Raw genomic sequence first — 25,616 nt, forward strand, 5'->3', positions numbered from 1 at the left:
CAGGCAGATTTGCTTTATGTATTTCCTCTGCGTCAAATCAGGCACATTTAAATGTCAGGAAACACGACTCCTGGCTACATGTCAATATCCATGGATTAGGTTTATTTGACAAGTTGTAAGAAACACTTTCGAGTCCAACCTTTAGTGTAATTCGTTTGTTTTTACTCACGTTTTCGCAGTTTCCTCTATTAAATCCAGTCACGCAGCAGGTTCTTTTGCCAATCAGTCCAGCTGAGGGAGCGCGCTTTCGGCGGGAAAGTGACGTCGATGGCTATGACGCAAATCTTCGTTGACAGAAATGTTGAAATTTAATATTTATTATACACATTTTTACAGCATTTAAAAACGTTAAGAATGTTTGTGTCATGTTTGTCCTCCTACATAAACCATATGAAAACAAAATATATATATTTTTTCCATTTTAATACATTTTTGAAAAAGCTCCAGGGAGCCACTAGGGGGGCGCTAAAGAGCCGCATGCGGCTCTAGAGCCGCGGGTTGCCGACCTCCGGGTTAGTTTATTGTTCATTAACTGTTATTAGTATACCATTCATGGGTTTATCTCCCCCAAAAGTGTAAATATTGAGCCTCCCAGACACCATCTAAACACTGAGAGTGTTTCCGCTCATCACTTTCTGATCAACCTATGGCGAGAGTTTGGGGAGTGGCTACTGTAGCAGGCTGAGAGTTTGGGGAGTGGCTACTGTAGCAGGTGGTGAGTTTGGGGAGTGGCTACTGTAGCAGGCTGAGAGTTTGGGGAGTGGCTACTGTAGCAGGTGGTGAGTTTGGGGAGTGGCTACTGTAGCAGGTGGTGAGTTTGGGGAGTGGCTACTGTAGCAGGCTGAGAGTTTGGGCCGTGGCTACTGTAGTAGGCTGAGAGTTTGGGGCGTGGCTATGACTGACGTGTTACATTGGAAAAGACATTCAGCTTCGGTTACAAAAGTGCAAGCCAAATTTTGCAACATTTAGACCTTCATAGATTAAACGGGTCATGAACACGTCAGAGCGAACAAGGCTTTGCGATGCTACGAGCTACAATGGACGCTTCAACACCACAGCATCATCATGCACTCGTTGAGAAAGACAAAAGTACCAGTCTATAATGTTTACTTTGATGTGTTCAGTGTAGACAGACTCAAACAGTTGTGCAGATACGCTGGAAGGGTTCATTATAAGCGAGGCTCTCACATTCGCTCTAGACGGGGTTAGTCTTACTCAGTTTATTTGTTCTTATTTTATTACTGACTGTTTACTTGACTTTAATAATGTTGGATAATTTGTTAATGTTTGATAATTAGTTAGGTTTTTGCATTGGTTTTGGAATCGAAAATTGTGAAATTTCATACTCTGAACTGAAGGCGGAGCGCTTCACTATGATTGTCTGTCTCTCCCTGTTCAGGATCTGCAGGTTTACTGCGATTTCTCTGATGTCATCGACATCAGTATAAAGCAGGGGACTAAAGACGGATCGGTGGAGAACCGAATCGTCTCAATAAACAGACAGGACAGTCAGACGCTGGTAAGGTACACTCGCACAGCTTTATGGTCCGTCCTCACATCAGCCGGTGTCTGGAGCGTCTGTCTGTGTCTCTCCACAGGAGCTGGAGTTTCATTCTCTGAGCGAGGCGCTGTCCTTCGTGTCTTTGATCGACGGCTACTACAGACTCACTACAGACACGCATCATTACCTGTGTAAGGAGGTGGCGCCCCCTAGACTGCTGGAGGCCATTCAGATCAACTGCCACGGGCCCATGTCGTGAGTTCAGATTCACATACTCACAAACATGTATATAGGGCCCTATTATTTTAAAAACTGAATTTGGGAAAAAATAAAAAATTTTATGGCCATATATGTATACATATATACACACACACACACGTAGCCTTTAGAAATGAGTTGTTTTCTTCACTCAGGACGGAGTTTGCCATCAGCCGCTTGCGACGATGTGAAAACCAGCGGGGCGTTTATATCCTGAGGTGCAGCCCTAAAGATTACGACCGGTACTTCCTGTCCTTCGTCGTGGAGGTGAGTGTTTGTTTATGTGGATCAGATCATGGTTTAAGGCTTGAGTCTCGATCAATCCACAGCAGTTTATTTACACACTAAATTTACACTCTTCTGTGTGTGTTTGCAGTACGAGGGTCAGCTGGAGTTCAAACACTGTCTGGTCGTTCGCTCTCATTCTGGCGAGTTTGTGCTGAACGGAGCCAAATGCAGTTTTGCCAGTCTGGGTGAATTACTGCAGCGCTACCAGAAGGAGGCGCTGCGCTCCGACAGACACGTGTTCCAGCTGAGCCGCTGCTGTCCGCCGCGGAGCAAAGGTGAGAGACGCCATGCCGCAGACGCCTGACTGTAGTCTGAGCGTGAAGTGACGAGTGTGTTTGTGTCCAACTCTAGATAAATCCAACCTGCTGGTGTGCAGGAACCAGACCTCTGACGCGCGTCTCTCGCCTTCTGAGTTCAAACATGTCAACCAGATGATCTTCCACAAGATCCATAAGGAAGATCTGGAGACTGTGAGTCTGAACACACACTCACACACACTCGGGTTGATGATCATAACAAAAATCAGAATCACAATTAAAGCACGTTTCGCAGTAGACTGCATTTTATGAAAGTTAAGGAATGGAATACAATGCGGCACAATACTAGTTTAAACTCGATTATTGTGTTTTCATAATCAATGGAATAAAAGATGGAAATCTGATTAATTGCACATCCCTAATGCACACATTGCGATCAAACATCTTGCATTGCTGACTTTCTCTTTCTCAGTAAGCACGCAGATCATGTTCTCATCACACCTTTCTCTGTTACTCAGCTAACATTCTCAGAACGTTCTTCCAGTAACATTAATATAACATTTGTTTAAAGTTATCTCGTCTTTAATAATGTTCTCAAAATGTTGGCACAAAAACATTATTTATACATCGATCATGGAACGTTTTTCTGAAATGTTTTACACCGGGTCTACACCGGACGCATGAAGAAAATTGAACCCATTATAAATCAATTATATGGTCTACACTGAATGCGGTGCGATACGTAATTCCCGACAGTAAACGACTTTTTCTAAGACTAAGGACTATCTCTGAAGTGCTTTGAAATGGTCTGTTTGTCGCATTCAGTGTAGACAGCTTTCAGACAGCGACGCAACAACAATCACGTCTGGTGTAGACACGGTGTTAGTTGGAAGTTCGTCTAACAATTTTTAAATGTTACTACTTGTTATCGAGAACATTCAGAAATAACGTTTTTCATAACTTAATGGGAACGTTAGCAAAACGTTCTCAGAGCATATTTTTGTTAGCTGGGATTCAGTGTGATGACGTTACTGTATTTTCTTGACTTTCATACGTTCAGAGGGAGAGTTTGGGTCAGGGAACGTTCACGCAGGTCTTCCGCGGCGTCCGGCGAGAGCTCGGTGATTACGGCGAGATCCACAAGATGGACGTCGTGCTGAAAGTTCTGGATAAGAGCCACCGCAACTACACAGAGGTATTGTGGGAAAACCGAAGGGTTTTGATGAGTTTGATCCGTACGGGACGTGACTGTTTTCCCTTTCTGTGACAGTCGTTCTTTGAGTCGGCGAGCATGATGAGCCAGCTATCCCACAAACACTTGCTGCTGAACTACGGCGTGTGTGTGTGTGCAGAAGAGCGTGAGTATCTCACACACACAACACACACACACACACACACACAGGTGTTTTATGAGGTCTGTAAGCGTGCGTGTGTGTCTTCCAGACATCATGGTGCAGGAGTATGTGCGCTTCGGCTCTCTGGACACGTACCTGAAGCGCAACCGCAACACCATCAACATCACCTGGAAGCTGGAGGCGGTGAAGCAACTGGCCTGGGCGCTGCACCACCTGGTGAGAGTCAGAATCACTGCAACCCTAACCCTAACCCTAACCATCCAGACATCAACATGTGCTTCTGATCTGCAGGAGGAGAAGAACCTGATCCATGGAAACGTCTGCGCCAGGAACGTTCTGGTGACCCGAGAGGAAGACCGAAAGACGGGAACGCCTCCGTTCATCAAACTTAGCGACCCGGGGATCAGCATCACCGTCCAGCCCAGAGAATGTGAGTAAAGTTTGTGTTAGTTAGTGTTTCACAGACAACACTTCATCTTTCAGTAGGGATTGATTTATTACACACAGCCGCTTCTATAAACACATGACGTTTGTTCATTGAACTCGCCTCGTCTCCTCACAATGTTCTGTCCCCAGTTCTGCTGGACCGTATCCCATGGGTTCCTCCGGAGTGCGTGAAGGACAGCAAGAACTTGAGTTTGGCAGCGGATAAGTGGAGTTTCGGCACCACACTGTGGGAGATCTACTGCAGCGGAGACCATCCACTCGCCACCTATGACGCCTGCAAGGTGAAGCAGACGGCCGAAGCATCTCTGTGTGCCGCGTGACGTTGAATTGAGTTAATGCTCTTGTTTGTCCTGCAGAAGCTGCTGTTTTATGAGGACAAGCACCAGCTTCCGGCTCCTAAATGGACTGAACTGGCCAGTGTGATCAACAGCTGCATGGACTACGAGCCGCTGCACCGACCCTCGTTCAGAGCCGTCATCCGAGACCTCAACAGCCTCTTCACCCCAGGTGAGCGCTAATATCACGCGCCGCAGCATGAGACGCTAGCACAGTCCATCACACCTCTGTCTGCTGTGTTCCTTAGACTACGAGCTGTTGATGGAGAGCGAGACTCTTCCCAGCAGGAATCGGCCTTTAGGTTTCGCTGGAGCCTTTGAGAATCGGGATCCCACTCAGTTTGAGGCCAGGCACCTAATCTTCCTCCAGTTGCTGGGGAAGGTGAGCCATCAACATCATCATCATCATCATCATCATCACTCTCCTTTACCGTTTCAGCCCTTGTTACTCCCGTCTGTCCGTCCGTCTGCAGGGGAACTTCGGCAGTGTGGAGAAGTGCCGCTACGACCCGCTGCAGGACAACACGGGCGAGGTCGTCGCCGTCAAGAAGCTGCAGCACAGCACGGCTGAGCACCTGCGCGACTTTGAGCGGGAAATCGAGATCCTGCGATCGCTGCAGCATGAGAACATCGTCAGATATAAGGGCGTGTGTTACAGCGCAGGTGAGTGTCCGGACTAGAGCATGCTGGTCCTGAAGCGGCGACGCGCGTCTCTCTCTTGATTCCCTCTCTGTCTGTCTGTAGGTCGTAAGAACCTGCGGCTGGTCATGGAGTACCTGCCGTTTGGTAGTTTGAGAGATTATCTTTCGAAAAACAAAGAGCGTTTCGACCACATGAAGCTCCTGCTGTACGCATCTCAGATCTGCAAGGTAAGGTTTCACACATTCACACACACGTTAAAGATTTATCAAGAACATCTGTGAGCATGACGTGTGTCTGTCCGTGTGTTTGTTTAGGGGATGGACTACCTCGCATCGAAGCGCTACGTCCATCGAGACCTGGCTACGCGAAACATTCTGGTGGAGAGTGAGTTTCGCGTCAAGATCGGAGACTTTGGCCTGACTAAAGTCCTTCCTCAGGATAAGGAGTATTACACAGTCCGTGAGCCGGGTGAAAGTCCCATATTCTGGTGAGCGGATTCACAAAAGATTCATTCATCATCAGATGTTGATTTCTGAATTTGATTCAGCATTATTGGTGTCTTTTGTGTTGATGATGTGTTTGATGATGATGATGATGATGATGTGTTTGATGAAGGTACGCCCCAGAGTCTCTGACCGAGAGCAAGTTCAGCGTGGCGTCAGACATCTGGAGTTTTGGAGTCGTTCTCTATGAACTCTTTACATACAGTGACAAAAGCTGCAGCCCTCCAGCTGTAAGTGACGAGGATCTTCAGTCTTGATGCTTATTTGTTTGTGATCATCTCATAAGCCGCGTTTCCACCGCAGGAACTTTCCCCAGGAGCTAGGGACTATAGGGTGGTACTCTGTGTGTTTCGACCACAGAAACTAGGGTCTAAATGAAGATCTGTGTAAGAAATTCTCACTTAGAAAGTCCCCTGCTCATGAGGTAGTACATTTTCAAAGTTCAGGAACTTTCGGGGTGGGACTTGGGCGCTGAACATGCTGATTGGTTGAGTTCACGTTGCATTTTATTTCAGCCACCATTTTTAAAAGCTTGTTGCGGTGTGTGCAGTAAGAGTTGTTTGCTATTCAGACCAACAATGGAGTTTAAAAAACCAATGGACTGACAATGAAGTTCAGGCTTTATTAAGCTTATATGCAGAGGACAAAATCTAGCGGGAACTGTAAAGTCGTGTGCAGTCCAACATCACCGGACTTAATCTTCACGGTACTTTAGACGGATGGAGATGCAGACAGCAACTGATCTGGAGGAAAAAGTTCCTGGGACAAATTGTTCCGGGTAATTTCGGTGGAAAAGCGGCTATAATGTGAAAGTTACCAGAAGACAGATGTATTTTAGGGACAATCAAAGTAAATCACCAGCAGTCACATTAACAGCGTCTATACTATACAAGACACAATGACATATACAATAGTCATAATAATACAGTGTGAAAACCACTTAATATTCAGTGCTATTATTGATCTGACTGCACTGACACTTAGTCAGATGAGAAAACCTGAACTGAATTGATCTGCATAATGACTCTATTGTCTTGTTAAGCTTCTTTACTGCTGAATTTGAGTTTGTCTCATATTTGATGAAGTTTCATCATTGATTTATTACTGTGAAGCTGCTTTGAAATGATCTGGACTCTGTAAAGAGTTGTAGAAATGAAGCTGACTGGAAACAAAGCCTAGCATAATAGTGACGTGTCATGGTGTTTCTGTTTCAGGTGTTTATGGAGCAGATGGGCGAAGATAAACAGGGTCAGATGATAGTTTATCACCTGATCGATCTGCTCAAGCGGAACTACCGTCTGCCACCTCCAGATGGGTGTCCTGCTGAGGTAAAGCCACCAGAACCTCAATCGAACACTTACAAATAAAGCCTCGATGAAGAACCTTTAACTTCCACAGAACCTTTCCATTGTGCTAGAGCAGTGATCTCAGTTCCTGGAGGGCTCTTTAGATGATCAAGTTCTTTACATAAAAATGGTTCTTTTAAGAACTGATCACTGAAAGGTTCTTTGGGGAACCAATTATGATTCTTCTAAGGCAGCCATGGGCAAACTCAGTCCTGGAGGGCCACTGTCCCTGCAGAGCAGTGGCGTAGCCACGGGGGGGCCTGAGGGGGCCTAGGCCCCCTCATTAACATGCAGGCCCCCCCAGATTTCTGAGCGATTTTTTCCATTTTTATGTTTATTTGTTACACTGATGCATATGCTGCGCGGTAAAATGCAACAGCTGTTTTTAGACTTATTGGTTTGATTATTTCACGTGTTGCACGTAGCCTCTGCTGTTATATCTTTGCGCATGAGAGTTCGTTATTATGCGGTGAGTGGCAATGTGAAGCGGCACCCGAGGCTTCCCGTTTCCAAGACGCGCATGTCAATGCAGTGAAATCTGGTGGGTGCTCGGGCTCCTAACTCTCCATTCATTTTAACCAATAAAAAGTCGTTAGAGAATCAAGAACCTCTGACTGTAGCGCACACAGCTTTCTTCTCGTCATTATACTTAATTTGAGGCAGTTTCCGTGGCGTTATTCGCTCTCGCTCAGATATTGCGTGTGTGGCTGTGCGCGCTCAAACTTTGTTAGGCCTATATGTAAATCAAACATGCTTTTTCTCTAGAATTGTCTTCTCTCCTGAATTTAATGTTGCTAGAAGCTATTAATCATCAAACTTACATAACTGACTGTTAAAACAACACCTATAAATTGTAAAGAAATAAAGTATCTTTTTATATAATAACTCCATGTACAAATTATATCATTTTCAAACTTAGCCTACTTTAGTCAGCCAGCTATCTAGATATTTTTATTATCTATTTAATATATATTTTTAAAAAGTTAAGTGCTTATTGTAGCCTGAATGCTTATTGAATTATTATATTTAGCGAACCACTACTGATCATCAAATAGTACAATATCAGCATGAGTGTAATCAAAATGGTTATGAGTCTGGATAATCTGTAGTTTTTAGAATAGAAATAACAGTTTTCCACGATTCAAAAAGCAAATTACACAATCAAACAAAACAATATGTAGGGATAATTTACTTTAGGTTCTGACAAAATGTTTTATTGTTTAAAATTCATTTATAAATGGTTTATGGTCTGGTCTATGTATCCCTGCCTCTGCTGAATTATTTGTATCCCTGGTGGGGATAAAAAAATATCCCTCCCGGGTGTCGCTACTCCACAAACCACCAACAGAGCATCTAAAATACCCAAAATAAAAATCATTTTTTTAAAACATCGCCAAGTAAAACGCTGTGTTTATATAGAACTGTCTCTTTACGACACAACAAACGGGACACTTTTTAGACGCGCATTCAGACTTCGCCTCAGCGCCAGACGCAAGTCAAACGAGCGCGGAAAAGGTGCAGGTGACGACGAGGGAGCTTCAGTTGAACAACAGTGAACTGCGGTCAGATGAGATGTTGTCAGGCTATGTCGGTAAAACTCAGAAAAATTAACACGACTGTCCAATCAGCCGTTATACTGTGCTCGAGGCGCGCACTCAAGAATTGCATGCGCAAATGCGCCGGTGCGCGTTGCGTAATTACTTTATTATAGCTTAAATAAAGCGCAATACTACGAGCAATGACCGTTGTTTGAAAATGAAATTGCCAAACATGCGATTAAAGCTGCCTTTGTGTATTTGTTGACATGGTTTTAAAGCTATTCTTATCCAATTTGTTGGTCTAAACGTCTTAAAAATGCACATATGTACACCAAGGAAATCAACATTTTCTCGGGGGAGCATGCCCCCGTACCCCCCTAACAAACTACATTTTATGACCTCTGTAATTATGAAACTCTGCGTACATGTTCTATAAATTCTGTCTAATGAAATCTGAGGTAAACGTGTATTTCTGCAAATGTGCGCACTTTGACAGTAAAAGTTTGTATATGTAGTATGCACTTTGATCAAAAATAAATGGGACCAAACGCGATTTAATGTAAAGGTTTGTGTCTCGTTATTCTATTAATAACTACCGATTGATTTTGCATTTCTTTTAGAAATTAAGAATTAGTGTCATTGTAGTCATTATTAGTGTCATATATATATAGCGGCCCCCTCATTTTTAGATGGGCCCCCCCAAAAATAAAATTCTGGCTACGCCACTGCTGCAGAGTTTAGCTCAAACCCTAATCAAACACACCTAATCCAGCTAATCAAGGTCTTCAGGATTACAGGCAGAGTTTTATCAGGGTTGCAGCTGAACTCTGCAGGACAGTGGCCCTGTTCTAGGGCATCACTGCACACAGAAACCTTTATTTTTAGGAGTGTAACCAACCGAGAGCCCAGAGCAGAGATACTTGATGCATGTCTCTCTTGCATTGCAGATTCACTCATTGATGAAGGAGTGTTGGGCGGCAGAACCGAGTGATCGGCCCACGTTCAAAGGTCTCGCTCAGAGAGTCGACGCCATCCAGGACAGCAGGAGCGTCTGACGAGCAGGAGAACATCTAACGCTTGAACCACAGAGCTGTTCTGTGTCTGCGGCCTTCAGTATCCTGTGGCCTTCCTTCAATGTTTCTTGTTTTTCCTCTGGAATTCTGGGATATGCTGCATGTTCTTTTACTATCAGGGGTTTTCAGAATTTCTTGCAGGTGTTTATGTTCATTTTAAATGACCATTCATTCAGTGGGAGTACAACATTATAACCATGTTATTAAATAATTCTTTTTTACTTTATTTTCAATTCAGTTTGTAAGTATTTGTATGTTGTTGTTTTCTCTCCATTATTTCATGAATTCCAGTTTGAAAACCCCTGGATGAACTGAACTTTCTCTAGAAGATCAAAAACACTTCTGCTGTTTTAGAGGCAGAAGTTTGTGTCCAGTATGGCGATCCAGATGTGTGCGGATGCAAGTGTTCATGGGAGATAGCCTATCAGACTGAAATGTCCTGCAGTGTGTCTTTAAAGGGCATGTATGTGTACAGTAATTATGCATGCAGCCTCATATACATTTGTAATATTAGTACATTTACAGCTTGTGTGTCTGGCGTTCAGATCATCAGAGAGTTTCTGGTGCATCAGTTTGACGTCCTGAAGAGCGAAATACTGTGACAGTGTGTGTAAATCTCTAGTGAGAGTTTATCACTAAAATATGCAAATCTTGTGAAAACATCACATCAGCACCTGCTGATAATCACCATATTTTTAGGATGTTTTTTTCTCCATGTACTCATTTCTGATTAGGGATGTCCTGAGCCGATCTCAAGGATCAGTATCGGGGCTGATTAAGCATGTTTTTAACTGATCGGTATTGGCTATCCTAAACCCGATCCTTTATTTTACGTCAGCTGTCACGCAGATGTCGTGCAGTAGGTGGCGGTGTGCAGCTTTAAGAGGGTTCCGCCATTAAAAGGAAAAGAAGAAGTTCAAACGTAAATGAGGTCTGTTCTAGCGCACATTCAAGCTTCCATGTTTGGCTTATTTGATGCGCACTTTTGTAACAAATCACTTGGAAGTCATTTATTAACTGTTTAATTTTATCTTAAGTCAGACTGAGAAGTCGTGTCCTAACACACTGCTATCCAGAGTTCCTTCACTGAAAAGTGAAGCAAAAGCATTTCAATCGCCCCCTGGTGGCTGGCTGCAGTATAGGTCATAATCATTTTTTTCCAAAGATGGTTTCAGTCATTTTAAGTATTTCTTAGCATGCCGATGCATGTTCAAGTGTTTGTTTTTCCAATAAGTTTGGTTTCAGTTAGTTGTTCGATGTTATAAAAATGGGGTGCAACAACATGATTGACAGCTGTGCAGGAGCGGGAGTGTGGGCGGGGCCTTGATACCGCGGCTCCACTACTGGCTCCGAACGACGTTATCGGAATGACCGGTCCTGGAATATTTTGGCTTCATTTTTCTGCAGTGGAAGGAAGCAGAGACGCGACTGACATACTAGCATTCTGACGCCGCAAGCTTCATGCTTTCTAACCTTATCTCCATTTTTTTTTTGTTGTTGTGGCAATTATTATGCTTATTGTAAATATAAAATACAAGAATTTTATTTCAGTGGTCCCATATTCATTTTCAATGTTTGGGTTAGAGATTTTAGCTGCACAACAGAGAGGAAACCTTCCAGATCATTTCATCATTTAATCTCAATCCTCACACTGGATCTTTCTCTCATTTCTCCTACATGGGCTTTTATTGAACTTTTACTGAATCAGTGTGAATGCACTAAATGATTGTTTTTATAATAATTATTATTGCATTTATTTGTGATATTTTTGTGAGGTACACTGGTGTACTGAAGTTAAACAAATGTCCCAAAGAAACAAAAGGGATGTCTACTTTTCTTAATATAAGATCAAGTTAATAAAACCATTTTGCAAATAATTGTTTTATTTGTCGTCAGTGCTTGAGGATTTAGTTTTGATTTGAGAACTGAAATCATTATATGATCCCTGCCATCTCTAGAACGCGTTTTATATGAATTTAGCGAGACTTTAGCAACATTCCAAGACTACACTAACAGATGAACATACAAAAATAATAAGTCTATTCTGAGTTAAATGAGAACGCACAAAAATCACGATCAATTTTAAAACGCGACCTTAAAACATTCTGAGGCGAGTTTTAAACGCAACCGTTATTTTAAAACGCGGCAAGCGTGTCACATGACACTTCGCAGTCACGTCTTTTTTTTCCGTTTTATTCATAATATTCAAATGTACTATAAAATAACTGATATTCCAATATTTAAGTAATTGGGTTTACACAAATTAATCTACTTCTCTTAAAATCAAACAAGTGTGTAGCTGGTGAACTGAAGGATTATAAAATTCGGTCTGTTTACATACACAATGTGTGTTTGAGGTGAATAAAGCACCCAGTCAATTTGGAAAGGTTAGGCCTATTTCAATTATTAAATGGGGATCTGTTTATATTTTGACAAACGACCTGTTTTTCAATCTATTAATTTCTATGTAAATGTCTGAAACATAACTGATATTATGAGGTTGATGAAAAACCGCGCGAAAGCAGATTTGAATTTGTGACTGATGACGTCGCGCGCTGAAGAGTTGAAAGCATATTTAATATTTCTGCACGGCGGCAGCAAAAACACTTTCTTACCTTTCGATCCTGCAGATGAGGCTGTGCGATCAGGATTATTACCGGTGAAGCTTCTGACTGTCATTTACATTCGGCTCCAGCCAGGATTCAACTCTCGCCACCTGTTGATCATGTTTTCTCATTTGAATATTCTAATTTACCGTAGCACGTCACTCACGCGAGATCTGCTTTTGAAATATATTTTTCCCCTCAGTCACAAACCACATTCGATAACTTACAAAAATGAAATAACCTTTAAAATAATTTTAGAAATAAATATGGAAAAAGAAAAAAGCATGTTGAAACACAAAACTTTATTTCAGGTTGTTTCAGGCCTTGAAACGGACGGCGTGTCTCGATCTTCCGAGGTCGTGAATCAGTACATCGTGATCTTGTACGAGTTCAGTGAAGAAGATCCTGTCCTCATTGTCAACGTCACTATTTATGAGAACTGATATCTTTCTGACATTGTTTTTTAAAGTACAGTATATTAAAAACTTTGCTTGTTACATACACTCACTAATAAATGGACAAAACCTGCTGGATAGTTTTATTTAACTATTCTTTAAAAATTATTGCTCACTTGAACACAAAATATGCTGGAAATTAAAAATCAGACATATAATTAGAGGCAACAATAATAATCAAAAGGTGAACATTTATTAATAAGCAATTTAATAAATGTTTATTGTTTAATTATTATTCATTAAACATATTAATAAATGTTCATTTCCTACAAATTTTGGGTTCATTTTAAGCAAGAAATACAGTAATTTTTAAACAATAGTTGAGTTAAATAAAACTACCCAGCATGTTGAGCAAACATTTAACCCAACCGCTGGATTTGTCCATTTTCAACCCATTTCAGCTGTAAATAAATATATGTTCACTACCTGTCTATCAATGTATGTTTATGCTGAAATATAATTAAATAGTGGTTTGTATTTTAAAAATCATCACCTGTCATTATTCAGTGCTTCAGAACATAGTGAGCATCGATACTCCCTGGTTTTCACGATGCATTGAGGGAATTTTTAGGGAGCGTCCGTTTCGGTGCACTGGTAGGATTTTGAGATTAAAACAGCACTTAAAATGGCCCTAATCACTGCCCTGACTAGTGAACTAGGGAGCTGATTGAGACACATCCCAGATCTCCTTTTAATAGTCACCATGAAATCATTCTTGTTTTTTTTTTTACAGAATATTTCAGTGTTTATACTAAATGTTTTATTATTGTGTTTAATTCATGTTCCTGGTAATCTTGAATCAGAATATCTTCCTCTTGCAGCATCTCTTCTCTGATGACGAGGGCGGGGCCACCTGTCACTCACGTGAGATCCACCAAAACCATCCAATCAATTCCCCAAAGACAAAATCAAGCCCCGCCCTACATTCGTTCTTGTCTGTGAAGCGTTTCACTCAGATATACGGTACAATAGAGAAGAAAAGATATTGTTCTGTCATATCTAAACACACTCAGAAAAATCTGAAGAAAAACCTTCTACGTAATGAGAGGATCAACTGAATCTCTGGACCTTCGAAAGATTCACGTTCTTGTTAAACACAATTTAATGCTTTATTATGAACCATATTTTCATCTGATGAGCCGCCTGAGTTCTGATAAACATTGACAATGAAACACTTTCATTCACAACAGAAGAATTGTTTATTCTGATTAATACCGTAACGAGGTGGTTTTACCGCGGTACAGCAGAGTAAAATCGTTTGCCTTTATTAGTTTGGAGATTCTCGTGTATGAACGAATCATTGGCAGTCAAACATGAAAGTTGCAATCAAGACGTTGACGTTTATTAATGAGGTCAAAGGAAATAAATACAAATGAAAGCAGTGGGACGGATCTAACAGTTCAGTGTGAGTCCTTCATCATCATCATCATCATCAGTGATTCTCAGCACAGGCGGCCGATGTCGTTTTTCGTGCAGCCCTGATTACAGCACATTCCCGCCAGTCCCAGAGAGAAGTTCCTCTTGCTCCGGTCGGGACGGGGCCAGTTCGCGCTCGTCTCCCCGTCCGCAGCCGTCTGTGCGACCCGCAGCAGCTCCGTGAGAGACGAGAACAGCGGGACACCTTCATCCGGGCCCGGCGCGGCGTCCCGGTCCAGATACGAGTCCAGGAGCCAGTGACCTCCGAGACACAAACACAAACATGAAATGAGTTTTCACTGGTTCCCAAAACACCTTCCCTAAAAGAACCCTTTTTAATAATATAAAGAAGCTTTTGTGAAATGGGAAGATTCTTCATGACAATAAAGAAGCTTTATTTAGAGATATTTCAACTAGAACGTTGACATTATTGTCATTAATTATTGTATCATATTGATATATCATTAGAGCTCATTGCTCAAGACTTCATATTCTTGAATGTTTATCTATAAAATAACTGAAATAGGAACATGGATTTTTGTCTTTTAATAGGATAAATGTATGTTTTACACTGATAGGTGAGCTATTTAAATAAGCCACAGGTCGGGTTTTTTATTCTCATGGTTTTAAATAAGCAAACACTGATGACCATAATGATGATACGGAGGCGGTTATTGTTATTTTAGTGTCATCCAGAGACCATTATATATTTTTAATATAGCCTATTTTTGTATTTTCCGTTTTCAATTCTGTTTTTGTCATTTTTATTAGTTATCGTTTTTCTAAACATATCTATATCGGGTTTTTTTTTTCAGTTTTTGTTATTTTTAGTACAAGTTAAACTAAATGTAAATGTGAAATGTTGCTTTGGCATGAGTTTATGTTAGTATTATTTTATTTCAAATAACGATTTTTTTGTAGCTGTACTTTTAGTCAACTATAATAGCCCTGGTAAAGATGATGATGATGGTGATGAAGTACATACTGTGAGGGATGTCGGATCTCCTCCACCGGGACCCTCCGCACGTGAAGATCACGGCTCTGATGAACTCGCGCCCGCACAGTTTCACTCCGAAGTCTCTCGGTAAATCCGCCCGCTCCGCGCGCTCACACACACACACACTGCACACACACACCAGCACGACAGCCGAAAACACGCGAAACATCGTCATCAGGAACATTACTGTGACTTTATAAAAGAAAAGCCGCTGAAGTTTCTGGAGCTGCTGGTTTCTGATGATTCTCCATCAGTTCACGGAGACTTTATACGGACTCGGACTGACGTCACTGACGCGCGCGCGCGCGCACGCTGATTGATTAACATCACTGAATTCTTTTCTACATCAGTAACACTGATATAGATCATTATGGATATATCTCTCACTACTGACGAATGATGTCGGAGCACAAACGAGATTTAATGAGAATAATTTATTTCCAAAATATAGATTTCTTGTTTCATCATTTGGTCAGGAATTTCGGAACAGAAAATCAAACGATCATAATATACAATCAGATTTATTTTCATGAACAGACATTGGCTTCATTTTGAAAAAAAAAAAATAAATATTTTGGTTACGCATCACACACATTCAAATAAACTCATCTATATAACATTTTAGGGAAAAATTAAACATTAAAAACTGCTTTAAAGGTTTATTTTTGGACACACAGATCATGATCACAATAAAAAGGATGCTCTGTCACAACAATGAATAATTAAGTGCATTGGAAATATACATATTAACAATGTTAATCATGTTATTTTTCTTTCCAGGCGGTTTGAAACAACTAATAATTAGGCAATATGTGTGAACAAACACCTGAGAATCAACATGAAGCACTGAAACAATGACATTCCCAGAGCGTTTTTTCCGGAGAAGTGCCGACCGCTCTTAATCCGAGTGTTTCTCAGTGGAACTCCGGGTTCAGGTCGTTAGGACGCTTCGTCAGGTGACTCATTTCTCCAGCAGAGACGACAGATGAGCTTTGGCTCGGCGGGATTTCTCGATGCTCTCGAAGGTGGGCATCCCATGAGGCACATCCAGACGCTCGCTCTCAGAGACCATGATGCTCTCTGCCTCGGCTGCGGATCACATGATCACAAACCATCACAACACGATCATCAGCAAAAAGCATTTCTACTAATTACAAGTACGACAATCCCTCGTCATCAAAGCAGGACGTTTGAGGAATCCTTCTACAGCCAATCAATAATCAATCAGCGATAATAGAGGAAACAAGACGCCGTGACGTCACTGCGCTCCATCATTCACATGTTTAATCAGTAAGAATGTGACGCTGATGATGATGAAATAATTACATTCTGGCCGTATTCATCAGAGAGGACCTGCTTTATTACACTTTGAGCATGAGAAACCTCTGAAAGTCCCTCCGGCGGGAGTTCTTGTGTTTCTGAACTCCCTGAAACTTTTCTTCACAATATTCCTCATTTAAATAATTTATGCGCAGAATAAAGGGGCGGGGCCTGGTTGAGTTAGTTAGTCGTGTGTTGAAACTGGCGGTTATGGTGAGGGGCGGGACATTTCCCAAACACCAATCACAATACACTGCTCCAGCCGACCAATCAGAGCACATTGTGCTTTTCAGAAGGAGGGGCTTCATAGAGACAGGAAGTAAACAGAGCGTTACTGACAGACTGGGAAGAGAGGAGCTGCAACAATGGAGAATGAGGAAAATAATCAACATTCAATCTAGTAGAGCACAAAAACAACATCAAGAGTGTAAAGGGGTCTTATTTAAGTGTTCTCCGGATGAACGGGTTTGTTTACCTCTCATGCGGTGAATCAGCGATCCGTACGCCATGTCCATCTGATACGCCAGGATGAAGCTCAGAGGAATGACGGGAGCCAGAAGAGCAGCTTTCCTCCTTTTCACGGCTCTGGAGACAAACACAGTTCGAGTGACGAACAGAAAACTTCTGCGACTCTATCAGACTCTCACTTCATCTGTGTGTCACAGACTGTTTTATTAAAGATAAATGAAATGTTAAAGATTATTAGATTTATCAGATGTTTTGTTTGAGATCGGTGACGATAACCTGCTTCAGTCTCTGGAGAGAAAGAACAGTTTGTGACGACAGAAGAGAGAGAAAAACACGAGAGACTGTTTAAACACGAGGACCAATGAAATAAAAACTGTTCAGTTTAAAAGACACTTAATATAAGGGCTGGGCATTGACACAATCTTCACAATTCGATTATTTTGGATGTAGTATTTCAGTTACAGTAAATGGCAAATTTTCTAGAGGAAAAATCTCTCAACTAATGCTGTAAACATGAGAGTCAGCTGGTGCTACTATAATAATACTGAAGGTTAAATTAACTTATTTATATACAAACACTTAAATTACACTCAATGTTTTAATATAAATAAAGTTTAGAATTACATAATCATATTTCTACTCCAATTCGTTTTTTTGAAATATAAACATTTAAATCGCGCCTGATGTATTCAAACATGCATTAAATATTGAAGAACATTAAAAATTATAATGAATATGTAACGGTGCATAGCTATATTTATCTTTCTAGAGCACTTTTCTAGCTGACTAATGAGTTTATGGTCACTGAATGTGTTTTTCTGAGGTAAATGTGACGTCATGTGACATTGAAGCTGTTTTATTGAGTCTTTCCGAGGTTGAAGCACTGATTGAGCGATTACACGAGACATGATACGGATTTCAGTAAGTTGTACTGTATATTTTAACATACCTTCAGATGTTCATGTTTATTTCGCTGTAACTGGTATTAAAGCGGAGGAGAGGATGATCACATGCTTCTCTTTAACTGAGGCGCTAAAGCGATCTGTCACGCCACATTAAACAGCGCCAAAACGGTATTTATTTTCTGAATCTCATAATAAGATGGACGTCATTTGAAATCTGAGACTTTGCTTCATATCAAAAGTAACAAAGATTATTGCGATTTATTGGATGGGAGGAGCTACATATTCTGCTCATTCATCAACTGAAAACAACTAGACTAATCGATTCTTGTGATTTAAGAATCGATATCGCTTCATAAAAATGAGAATCGATTAAAATTGAGAAATCGATATTTTTTACCCAGCCCTAGTTAATATTGATCTGACTGAACTGACACTATCAGATGAGAAAACCTGATCTGAATAATGTCTTCTGTAGAGCTGCTTTACTGCTGAAACTGAGTTTGTCTCATATCTGATGAAGTTTCATCATTCATTCTCTTGTTTTCCTGTTAATCACTGTGAAGCTGCTTTAAAACAATCTGTATAAAGTGTTGTAGAAATAAAGATGACTTCAGTGGCATTCGTGAAACAGTCAATGAATGAAAACTGCTGTAAAGCTATAACATCACATAAAAAAGAATGTGTGTGTATGTATATATATTTAGTGAGAGTGTGTGTGCGTGGATATATAAAGTGTGTGTGTGTGTGTGTGTGTGTGTGTGTGTGTGTGTGTGTGTGTGTGTGTACAGACCCGACAGTGAGACCCAGTGTAGCCAAACCAAAGAAAGAACCGAAGTACTTGAGAAACTCTCTGGACCAGGCGACCTGCATCGCCATCTGACGCTCACGCATCTGATTCTGCATCACCAGCTGACGCTCCAGCTGCAGGAACACACAAACACACAACTCTGTGTCAGGCTGACGTGTGTGTGTGTGTGTGTGAGTGTGTGTGTGTGAGTGTGTGTGCATGTTTTTGTGACATATCAGGACACAAATGTGTATAATGACATGGGTATGACATAGGTATTACAAGAAGAGGGTGACTTATGAGGACATTACTCCATGTCCCCACTTTTCAAAAGGCTTAGAAATCACACAGAATGAGTTTTTGTGAGAAAGTAAAAGTGTGCAGAGTTTCCTGTGATGGGTAGGGTTAGGTTTAGAGGTAGTGTAGGGGGAGAGAAGATACAGTTTGTACAGTATAAAAACCATTACGCCTATGGAATGACCCCACAATTCACAAAAATGAACATGTGTGTGTGTGTGTGTGTGTGTGTGTGTTCAGGTGAAGAGCTGCAGAGACACACGTGACCTCACGAACACGTCACTCACACACGGAGGTGACGGCGTCTCGCACTTCCTGACCAAACAAAGCATCTGTCACAAACAATATGCAAATGAATACTCCTTTATTTGATTATTCAGTAGCCCTCATTAGCATAAATGCATGTGTATGTGGCCTGCTCACACCTCACATTTCCATGTTTTGTCTGGAGGTCAAAGCCACTTCCTGTCTGCAAGCGGAAGTCCTCGTCTGATCTCAACATGAGTGTTCATTATGAAACTTTAATAAGTCATTTCTGCGAATCAGACGTGCTGCGACAGATTACAGGTTCTCTGATTTCACACTCACAGCGCTCAATGACTTCAGTCTGAACAATGTGATGTAAATTACCAGGAATAACGATTGCTAACGAGGTGAACGTTAGCAACGACAACCCAACCACCCCCAGGGTCCAATCACACGTTCCCACTGAGCATCACTCCACTCGACACAAAAGCATTAATTATCTCTAACCAATCAGCTGGTTAAGTGCTAATCAGGAGACATTCACTCATGATTTTGCCACAGAGAAACTCACAGACTAACGTCAATTTATTTACATGCGCTAATGTTCATCAATCTGAAACGATCTGTATTCTATAAACCGCTATAGGAATAAAGCTGACTTGACAAATGAGGGAATCCTGAAACAGTGTTTTCATTGATTCCAGGAGGGTAAACATGACAGTAATCAATGAAAACACACTCGTCTGCTCTTATAAATGAACTTCAGAGCTTCAGCAGGTCTCTCAGCTTGTATTCGCTCAAAAAAAATTCACAATTATGAGTTTAAAGTCGTCATATCGCCACATATCCCAGTTAAACTGCTTCTCAAACAAGAACAAATGTAGGGCGGGGCTTGGTTTTGTCTGTGTGGAATTGATTGGATGGTTGTGGTTTGTTATTGGTGGATCTCATGTGAGTGACAGGTTGCCCCGCCCTCATCATCAGAGAAGAGGAGAGATGCTGCAAGAGGAAGATATTCTGATTCAAGATATTATGAGGAACATGAATTGAACACAATAATGATGAATCATTTAGAACATATTGTTGACTTTAAATGCAACGATCTTTATCAACCGATGAATTCAGACAAAGTGATTTCAGCTGATGACCGTCACAGATCTGATGTCCTTCAAAGGAAAGCGTCGATTCGGTGAGATGTTGAGAAGCGTCGCAGAGGTGATGAAGTGGAAACGCTGGTGGGAAACTCACTGACATTTTCCTGAAAGGCCACGAGTGACGATTTCTGTTAAGCGTAAACCAGACGGGAGGCTGACAGACCCGCACAAACACCGAACACGGGTCATGATGCGTGTGACACGCTAACAGAACAAACAGAGAACATACTCATGAGTTTGATATGAGCACATGTGTCAGACGCATTAATGCACGTCACTGGACCTGCTTCCACTCGCGGCGTTCAGTTCCATCAGCGAAAGCCTTGAATGGACCGGGACGCGTCCGTCTCCTCTCTGATTCACACGTAACCCACAATTTTATCATCTCGCCTTTTCAGGACAATTAAAATGTCATTAGTTTGAATTTCAGAGCAGCAGAAGTGAGAAACAAAGAGCCGAGGGCGACGGACAGGCCAGTCAAACCTCTGACCGCTCAACAATCAGACGAGGAACGGAGAAACGAGGGTGACAGCGTAATGGAGACGCGAGACGTCACTGATCTTCTGAACCGTCTGCTAATGAAGCAGAAGAGCTGAACGAGTTTGATCACCGCGAGCCCCACGTTCACGCTCTGAACTCTCCATGTGGCATTTGTGAAGCACAAAGGTCATGATTTTTCGTTATCCAAACAAAAAACTGAGTAAATATGATGTTCAATGAGTAACAACAATATCTGGAAAGATGATCACAGATTCCTGGAAGTGCTGGAGGAGCTTTAGGACGTTTATGAGATTGCGGCTGATAACGAGTATTTATGAGCGTCCAAACGCGCCCGCGGCTCGGAAATACCTGCACTGAGAGCGAAAGCACCGACACACAGTCCTAAACACGTGAATTACTGCTAACGTGGAGACAGAAATGTGCCAGAGATTCTGCTGTGCCGTTTACACTTCACCGAAACAAAAAACACGGTTTCTCACTTGAAATAAAATAAGCATTGACTGAAATAAAACAAGTTTAAGTACTAAAACTAAAATAACAACAGAGGGATGACGTCATAACACTGGAGAGTAGTTCACCTGTGGGTTTTTATAAAGGGGTTTTTTGATTAATGAGTGAAAAAAAAAAGTCTGTGAAAAATATAACTTTGATGATACTCCAACATTTTGTTCTACAGCGTAAATTACACTGCTTTATGTTCCTGACATGTGAAAACAAATAAGAAACTTGAGGTATGGAGAAAATATAGAGCAAAATATAAGATGAGGTTTAGTTGAAGATCATTATGTTCCACTGAATTTCCAGCAGAAATGGACAGTAATATTGTGACATGTATGGTAGTGGCCAAGCCTGTCAAAACTGACATCTTCACTAGAGATGCACCGATATATCAGCCAATAATCAGCCGATAGTGCGAAAATTTGCTTTTATTGGCCGATACCGATTATTGGCCAATATATATCGGTGCATCTCTAGTGAAGATGTCCGTTTTCAAAGGCTGGACATCACTTTTGGCCACTACTGTATTTATCACAGTGTTACGGCCATTTTTGCTGGAAATTCAGTGAAACATAATGATCTAATGCTGTTTAAAAACAGCCAATAGTCAGAGCCGATATATCCTTTCAATCAAAAGAGCAGGAAAACGCACTGCATTTGGGCTTTGTGTAAAGAAAATGCTAAGAAACCATTTTGATGTTCAATATTAATAGTAATTATATGAATTAATAACATTCAGAAAGCTAAGAATGTCACGGGCACACAAGAACAAGATGTTGTGATTAATTTAATCCAGAAACATTCAGAAGGCAGGGGTTCCAGAATAGTGAAACAAAAGCCAGAGAAACAAAAGTGTAACAAAATACAACGAACCACAACCAAGGACAGACACAACTTTTAGACAACCACTGAACAAACACAAGACAGCTTATATGTGTTTTATAAGGAAATATTAATTGAAACAGTTAGCAATGAAGGGCACTGTTTATTACCCCCCCTCAAAGGAGCGGCTGTCCACCAGACAAAAAACAAAAACACAAAAAACTCAGGAGGGAGGTACAGGAGGAGGATGTTAACTGATACCAGTTACTCTACAAAATTAAATGATATGGTGCCGGAAGGGTGGTTCCAACACTTGGCGGCAGGGCAGAAAGCCTGGGCGGCGGCGGCAGGGCAAAGGCTAAGGCGGCAGGACAGAAGATGTCAGGGCAGAAGGCTTGGACGGCGGCAGCAGGGCAGAAGGCTGTTAATATTAGTTAGTTAACATGAACTAACACTTAATACTTCTACAGCATTTATAACTGGGGCTGCTCTGGGACGGCAGCGTTAAGGGGCTGCTCTGGGATTAGTAGTACCACCTGACTGCTGCAGACTCATTTCGGCGTTGAACAGGACGTGAACAGCTCCGGGTGGAACGTCACGGGTTGCCATCTCTTAATTACGGTTAGGACACGGCATGAACGCAGCATAAGCTCATTGTTTTGGTTCAGGAGGAAGCGTAAAAGGCGGCTGCTGTTGTTTGTGGTGCTCTGCGACTGACGTCTGTCTACAACTCTTTCGGCCCGAATGCGGACATTATTTAATCCTGAGACTTCTACAGAAGATATATGTACATAATATTATATTACCCAACACTTCTATTATTGATTGCTATCAGGATGTGAAGAGAGTTTTAACCAGAATAACAAAAAGCGTTTATAACACAAATTGCCTACCCTACCTTTAATGTTAATTCCAACATTTACTAATACATTTTTAAAATCCAGAGTTGTATTTGTTGACATATTTGTTAATGCACTGTGAACTAACATGAACAATTATATTTTACTAACATTTACAATAATTAATAAATGCTTTAAAATTTTATTTTCATTGCTAATTTGTTAACTATTGCATTAACTAATGTAAACAAACGAGACCTTACTGGTATAATATTCTCCTCATCTGAATTTTGTGATCGTAAAAACCTGAAACTAAAGCTGGAAAAGAAATCCTGTAGAAAGAGTGATGAAGAGCAGTAGAAACGTGGAATGAACGTGAAGGTGTGACTCATATGGATTCATCAGAGCTTTATGAGCTGCTGCAATGGGACAAATACAACCATATTTTACTGAATTCTTCATAATCTGTCAGCGTGTGGAGATTTTTCCCTTCATAACATCACAGGTGATGACTGCCTCACGGGCCGAGATTCATCACAAACACAAGCAAGACAAAACGAGCATTTCGCCATCGCAATAAAAGGTTAGTGGCTCTCGGCTAACTGGAGGCCAGCGGAAACAAACGACCTGCAACGCGACATATGAAGGTCTGACCGGAATCATCTGTGTTTGATCTGTGCTGAGATCATGTTCACAACCTTTACAATAAGCCTAAAATGTTCATTCTAGAGACTCCAGCCCATATTTATATCCGTATTCAGGTGATTATGCAGCCACACAGGCCACTTTACTCTGATTAATGAAGGTGTTCGATCTCTCGCACCTGCAGCCGGCCGTTGAGCAGCATGAACTCCTGCTGTTTCTGGAAGTTCTGCTCCATGGATTTGGAGAGAATGAAACCCATCCTGCAGAAGAGACAGAAAACACAGGATCGCACCACACTTCTCCAACATTCAAGAGTTCAAACACGCCAAACGTGTGAGCTGAACAGAAATAGAATACTTATGTTATGAAAATAGAGCTTATTTAAACAAATTAAAATGATGTACATTTTAAATGGAGGTAGATGGATATATAGGTTTTAACAATTAATCGGCACCGATAGTTGTTTTTTGGAACCTCAAATATGCAAAAAACGATTGTTGATCGTTTGGGTTCAACGATATGTGTGTGTGTGTGTGTATATATTAGGGATGCACGATATATCGGTATCGGCTGATATATGTTCATTTTTAATGTTATCATCGGCCAGATAAGAAAATTTGGCTGATATATTAAATAAATAAATAAATAATGGATTATTTCCTGCAGCTGAGACACTTCAGATGAGCACTGTCCGCAATTATGGTTTTTAATTGCTTGAAATATGATTGAAATCACTTCAAAAAGGAAAATACAGTTAAGTTCAACACATGCAGCGCAAGTCTGTCATATAGGCTACGTAATATTATAATGAGAACATTATAATTGTGTGCTTGGGACATGGCTTTTAATGATGAGACTTTTGTTTTTGTAATCAGGCTCTCAAAAATTATATAAAAATTTGGATTTAGATTTATCTAAATATATCGGTTATCGGCTTTCAAAAGTAAAGAATCGGCGCATCCCTATAAAAAAAAGAAAAAAAGAAAAGAAAAAAAAATATATATATATGTATATACACACACATATATATATATATATATACACACACACACACACCAATTTTCATACATGTAATGCAAAAAAAAAAAAAAAAATGTATGCAGCGTTATTTTCACAATGGATTTTCTGTAAGTGTAAATTTCGTTACAGCAAACAGGAATGGGGGATTGTCCTTATTACATCAAAAAATACAAAAATATTAGTGACTAGAATTTAATTTTTTAAACTTGAAGTGAAATATGAAGAACAGATGTGTTTCGATAAACATTACATAAAACTCTACAGTCACTGTGAATCTTGATAAAAGACACTTTCAGTTGAATCATTAATCATCGTAATGATAGTGCAGGAATCAGGGTGATTTCAGCGTAAAATCATTTAGTCAGAACGCAAAAACATCGTGATCTCGAACAATCTGAAGTTGAAAACAATAATACCTGGAGTTTATTAATGATTTGATGATCTAGAGAGAAACTAACCAATCTCTCCCTCAGTAAACTCTCGCTTTTATTCCCGCACATAAGCTTCAAAGTAAACACAGTTAACAGCATAAATCACACCTGAATGTCAATCATACCTTTGTAAAAATGAGTCTGTCGTTTAATAAAAACCAAGGGCACACGAGCTCCGCTTACGCACTGACGGCACGTCACTGACGCAGAAAACGGCCCCGCCCCTCATTGCCTCGGCTTCTCTCCTCGACTCTCATTGGTTATTCTGTGCAGACGTCAATAAACTTAAGTAAATGGAATTTTTAAAGTTGCTACTAATGGCTAATTAGGACATTATGTTCCAGTGGGGGAATATTTCCAAAGGCTCATTTAAGCCGCTTTCAAATCTCAGCACAAATATTAAAAGTAGACTAGTAAATGAAGAGCTGTTAAAAGTGTTGACTCTTTGACGAATTACTTTTGTTCCTGCGTCTGCTAATTGCATAAATGTAATTGTAAACTCTTTCTAGAATGATTAAACAAAATATCGCATACCGAAATCCCGTGATTGGTCCGTTTTGACCAGCGCTGAGAAAAGTATCAGGTTTCACGTGACAGCGCCAGTTCAGCAAGAGCGGGAAATAATTCAAACAGATAATTTAACCGTCATTCAGTGTGAAGCAGATA

General features: G+C 40.9%; 3 protein-coding genes across 6 annotated transcripts in view; 1 reads left to right on the forward strand and 2 right to left on the reverse strand.

Moving 5' to 3' along the window:
- Positions 1 to 11,420, forward strand: part of jak2a (Janus kinase 2a) — a 24,158-nt gene extending 12,738 nt beyond the window's left edge. For all 3 annotated transcript variants that reach the window (XM_048165839.1, XM_048165838.1, XM_048165840.1), the window contains 18 exons: positions 1,400 to 1,519; positions 1,599 to 1,756; positions 1,915 to 2,026; positions 2,136 to 2,322; positions 2,399 to 2,517; positions 3,365 to 3,499; positions 3,575 to 3,662; positions 3,748 to 3,875; positions 3,951 to 4,089; positions 4,236 to 4,387; positions 4,463 to 4,613; positions 4,690 to 4,823; positions 4,915 to 5,104; positions 5,186 to 5,310; positions 5,398 to 5,570; positions 5,699 to 5,816; positions 6,801 to 6,914; positions 9,418 to 11,420. In XM_048165839.1, coding sequence (XP_048021796.1) covers positions 1,400 to 1,519; positions 1,599 to 1,756; positions 1,915 to 2,026; positions 2,136 to 2,322; positions 2,399 to 2,517; positions 3,365 to 3,499; positions 3,575 to 3,662; positions 3,748 to 3,875; positions 3,951 to 4,089; positions 4,236 to 4,387; positions 4,463 to 4,613; positions 4,690 to 4,823; positions 4,915 to 5,104; positions 5,186 to 5,310; positions 5,398 to 5,570; positions 5,699 to 5,816; positions 6,801 to 6,914; positions 9,418 to 9,525 — 2,451 coding nt within the window. In that variant the 3' untranslated portion in view covers positions 9,526 to 11,420. The remainder of the gene's footprint in view (positions 1 to 1,399; positions 1,520 to 1,598; positions 1,757 to 1,914; positions 2,027 to 2,135; positions 2,323 to 2,398; positions 2,518 to 3,364; positions 3,500 to 3,574; positions 3,663 to 3,747; positions 3,876 to 3,950; positions 4,090 to 4,235; positions 4,388 to 4,462; positions 4,614 to 4,689; positions 4,824 to 4,914; positions 5,105 to 5,185; positions 5,311 to 5,397; positions 5,571 to 5,698; positions 5,817 to 6,800; positions 6,915 to 9,417) is intronic.
- Positions 11,421 to 13,759: 2,339 nt separating this feature from the next.
- rln1 (relaxin 1) lies at positions 13,760 to 15,348 on the reverse strand. The gene is made up of 2 exons (XM_048165661.1): positions 15,006 to 15,348; positions 13,760 to 14,282 (listed from the first exon to the last, which is right to left on the reverse strand). The coding sequence occupies exons 1-2, from the start codon at positions 15,199 to 15,201 to the stop codon at positions 14,047 to 14,049; spliced, it is 432 nt and encodes a 143-aa protein (XP_048021618.1). The 5' UTR covers positions 15,202 to 15,348; the 3' UTR covers positions 13,760 to 14,046.
- A 174-nt stretch (positions 15,349 to 15,522) lies between these two features.
- plgrkt (plasminogen receptor, C-terminal lysine transmembrane protein) lies at positions 15,523 to 25,208 on the reverse strand. 2 transcript variants are annotated; one of them, XM_048165659.1, is made up of 5 exons: positions 25,076 to 25,208; positions 23,678 to 23,759; positions 18,501 to 18,631; positions 16,813 to 16,922; positions 15,523 to 16,106 (listed from the first exon to the last, which is right to left on the reverse strand). In XM_048165659.1, exons 2-5 carry the CDS (start codon positions 23,756 to 23,758, stop codon positions 15,979 to 15,981), a joined length of 450 nt encoding a protein of 149 aa, XP_048021616.1. In that variant the 5' UTR covers position 23,759; positions 25,076 to 25,208; the 3' UTR covers positions 15,523 to 15,978. The 2 variants fall into 2 exon arrangements, with proteins under 2 accessions (XP_048021616.1, XP_048021617.1); XM_048165660.1 differs by lacking the exon at positions 25,076 to 25,208 and adding an exon at positions 24,936 to 25,049.
- Positions 25,209 to 25,616: the final 408 nt, after the last annotated feature.

This window comes from Megalobrama amblycephala, linkage group LG18 (assembly GCF_018812025.1).
Source record: "Megalobrama amblycephala isolate DHTTF-2021 linkage group LG18, ASM1881202v1, whole genome shotgun sequence".
Classification (NCBI taxonomy): Eukaryota; Metazoa; Chordata; class Actinopteri; order Cypriniformes; family Xenocyprididae; genus Megalobrama; species Megalobrama amblycephala.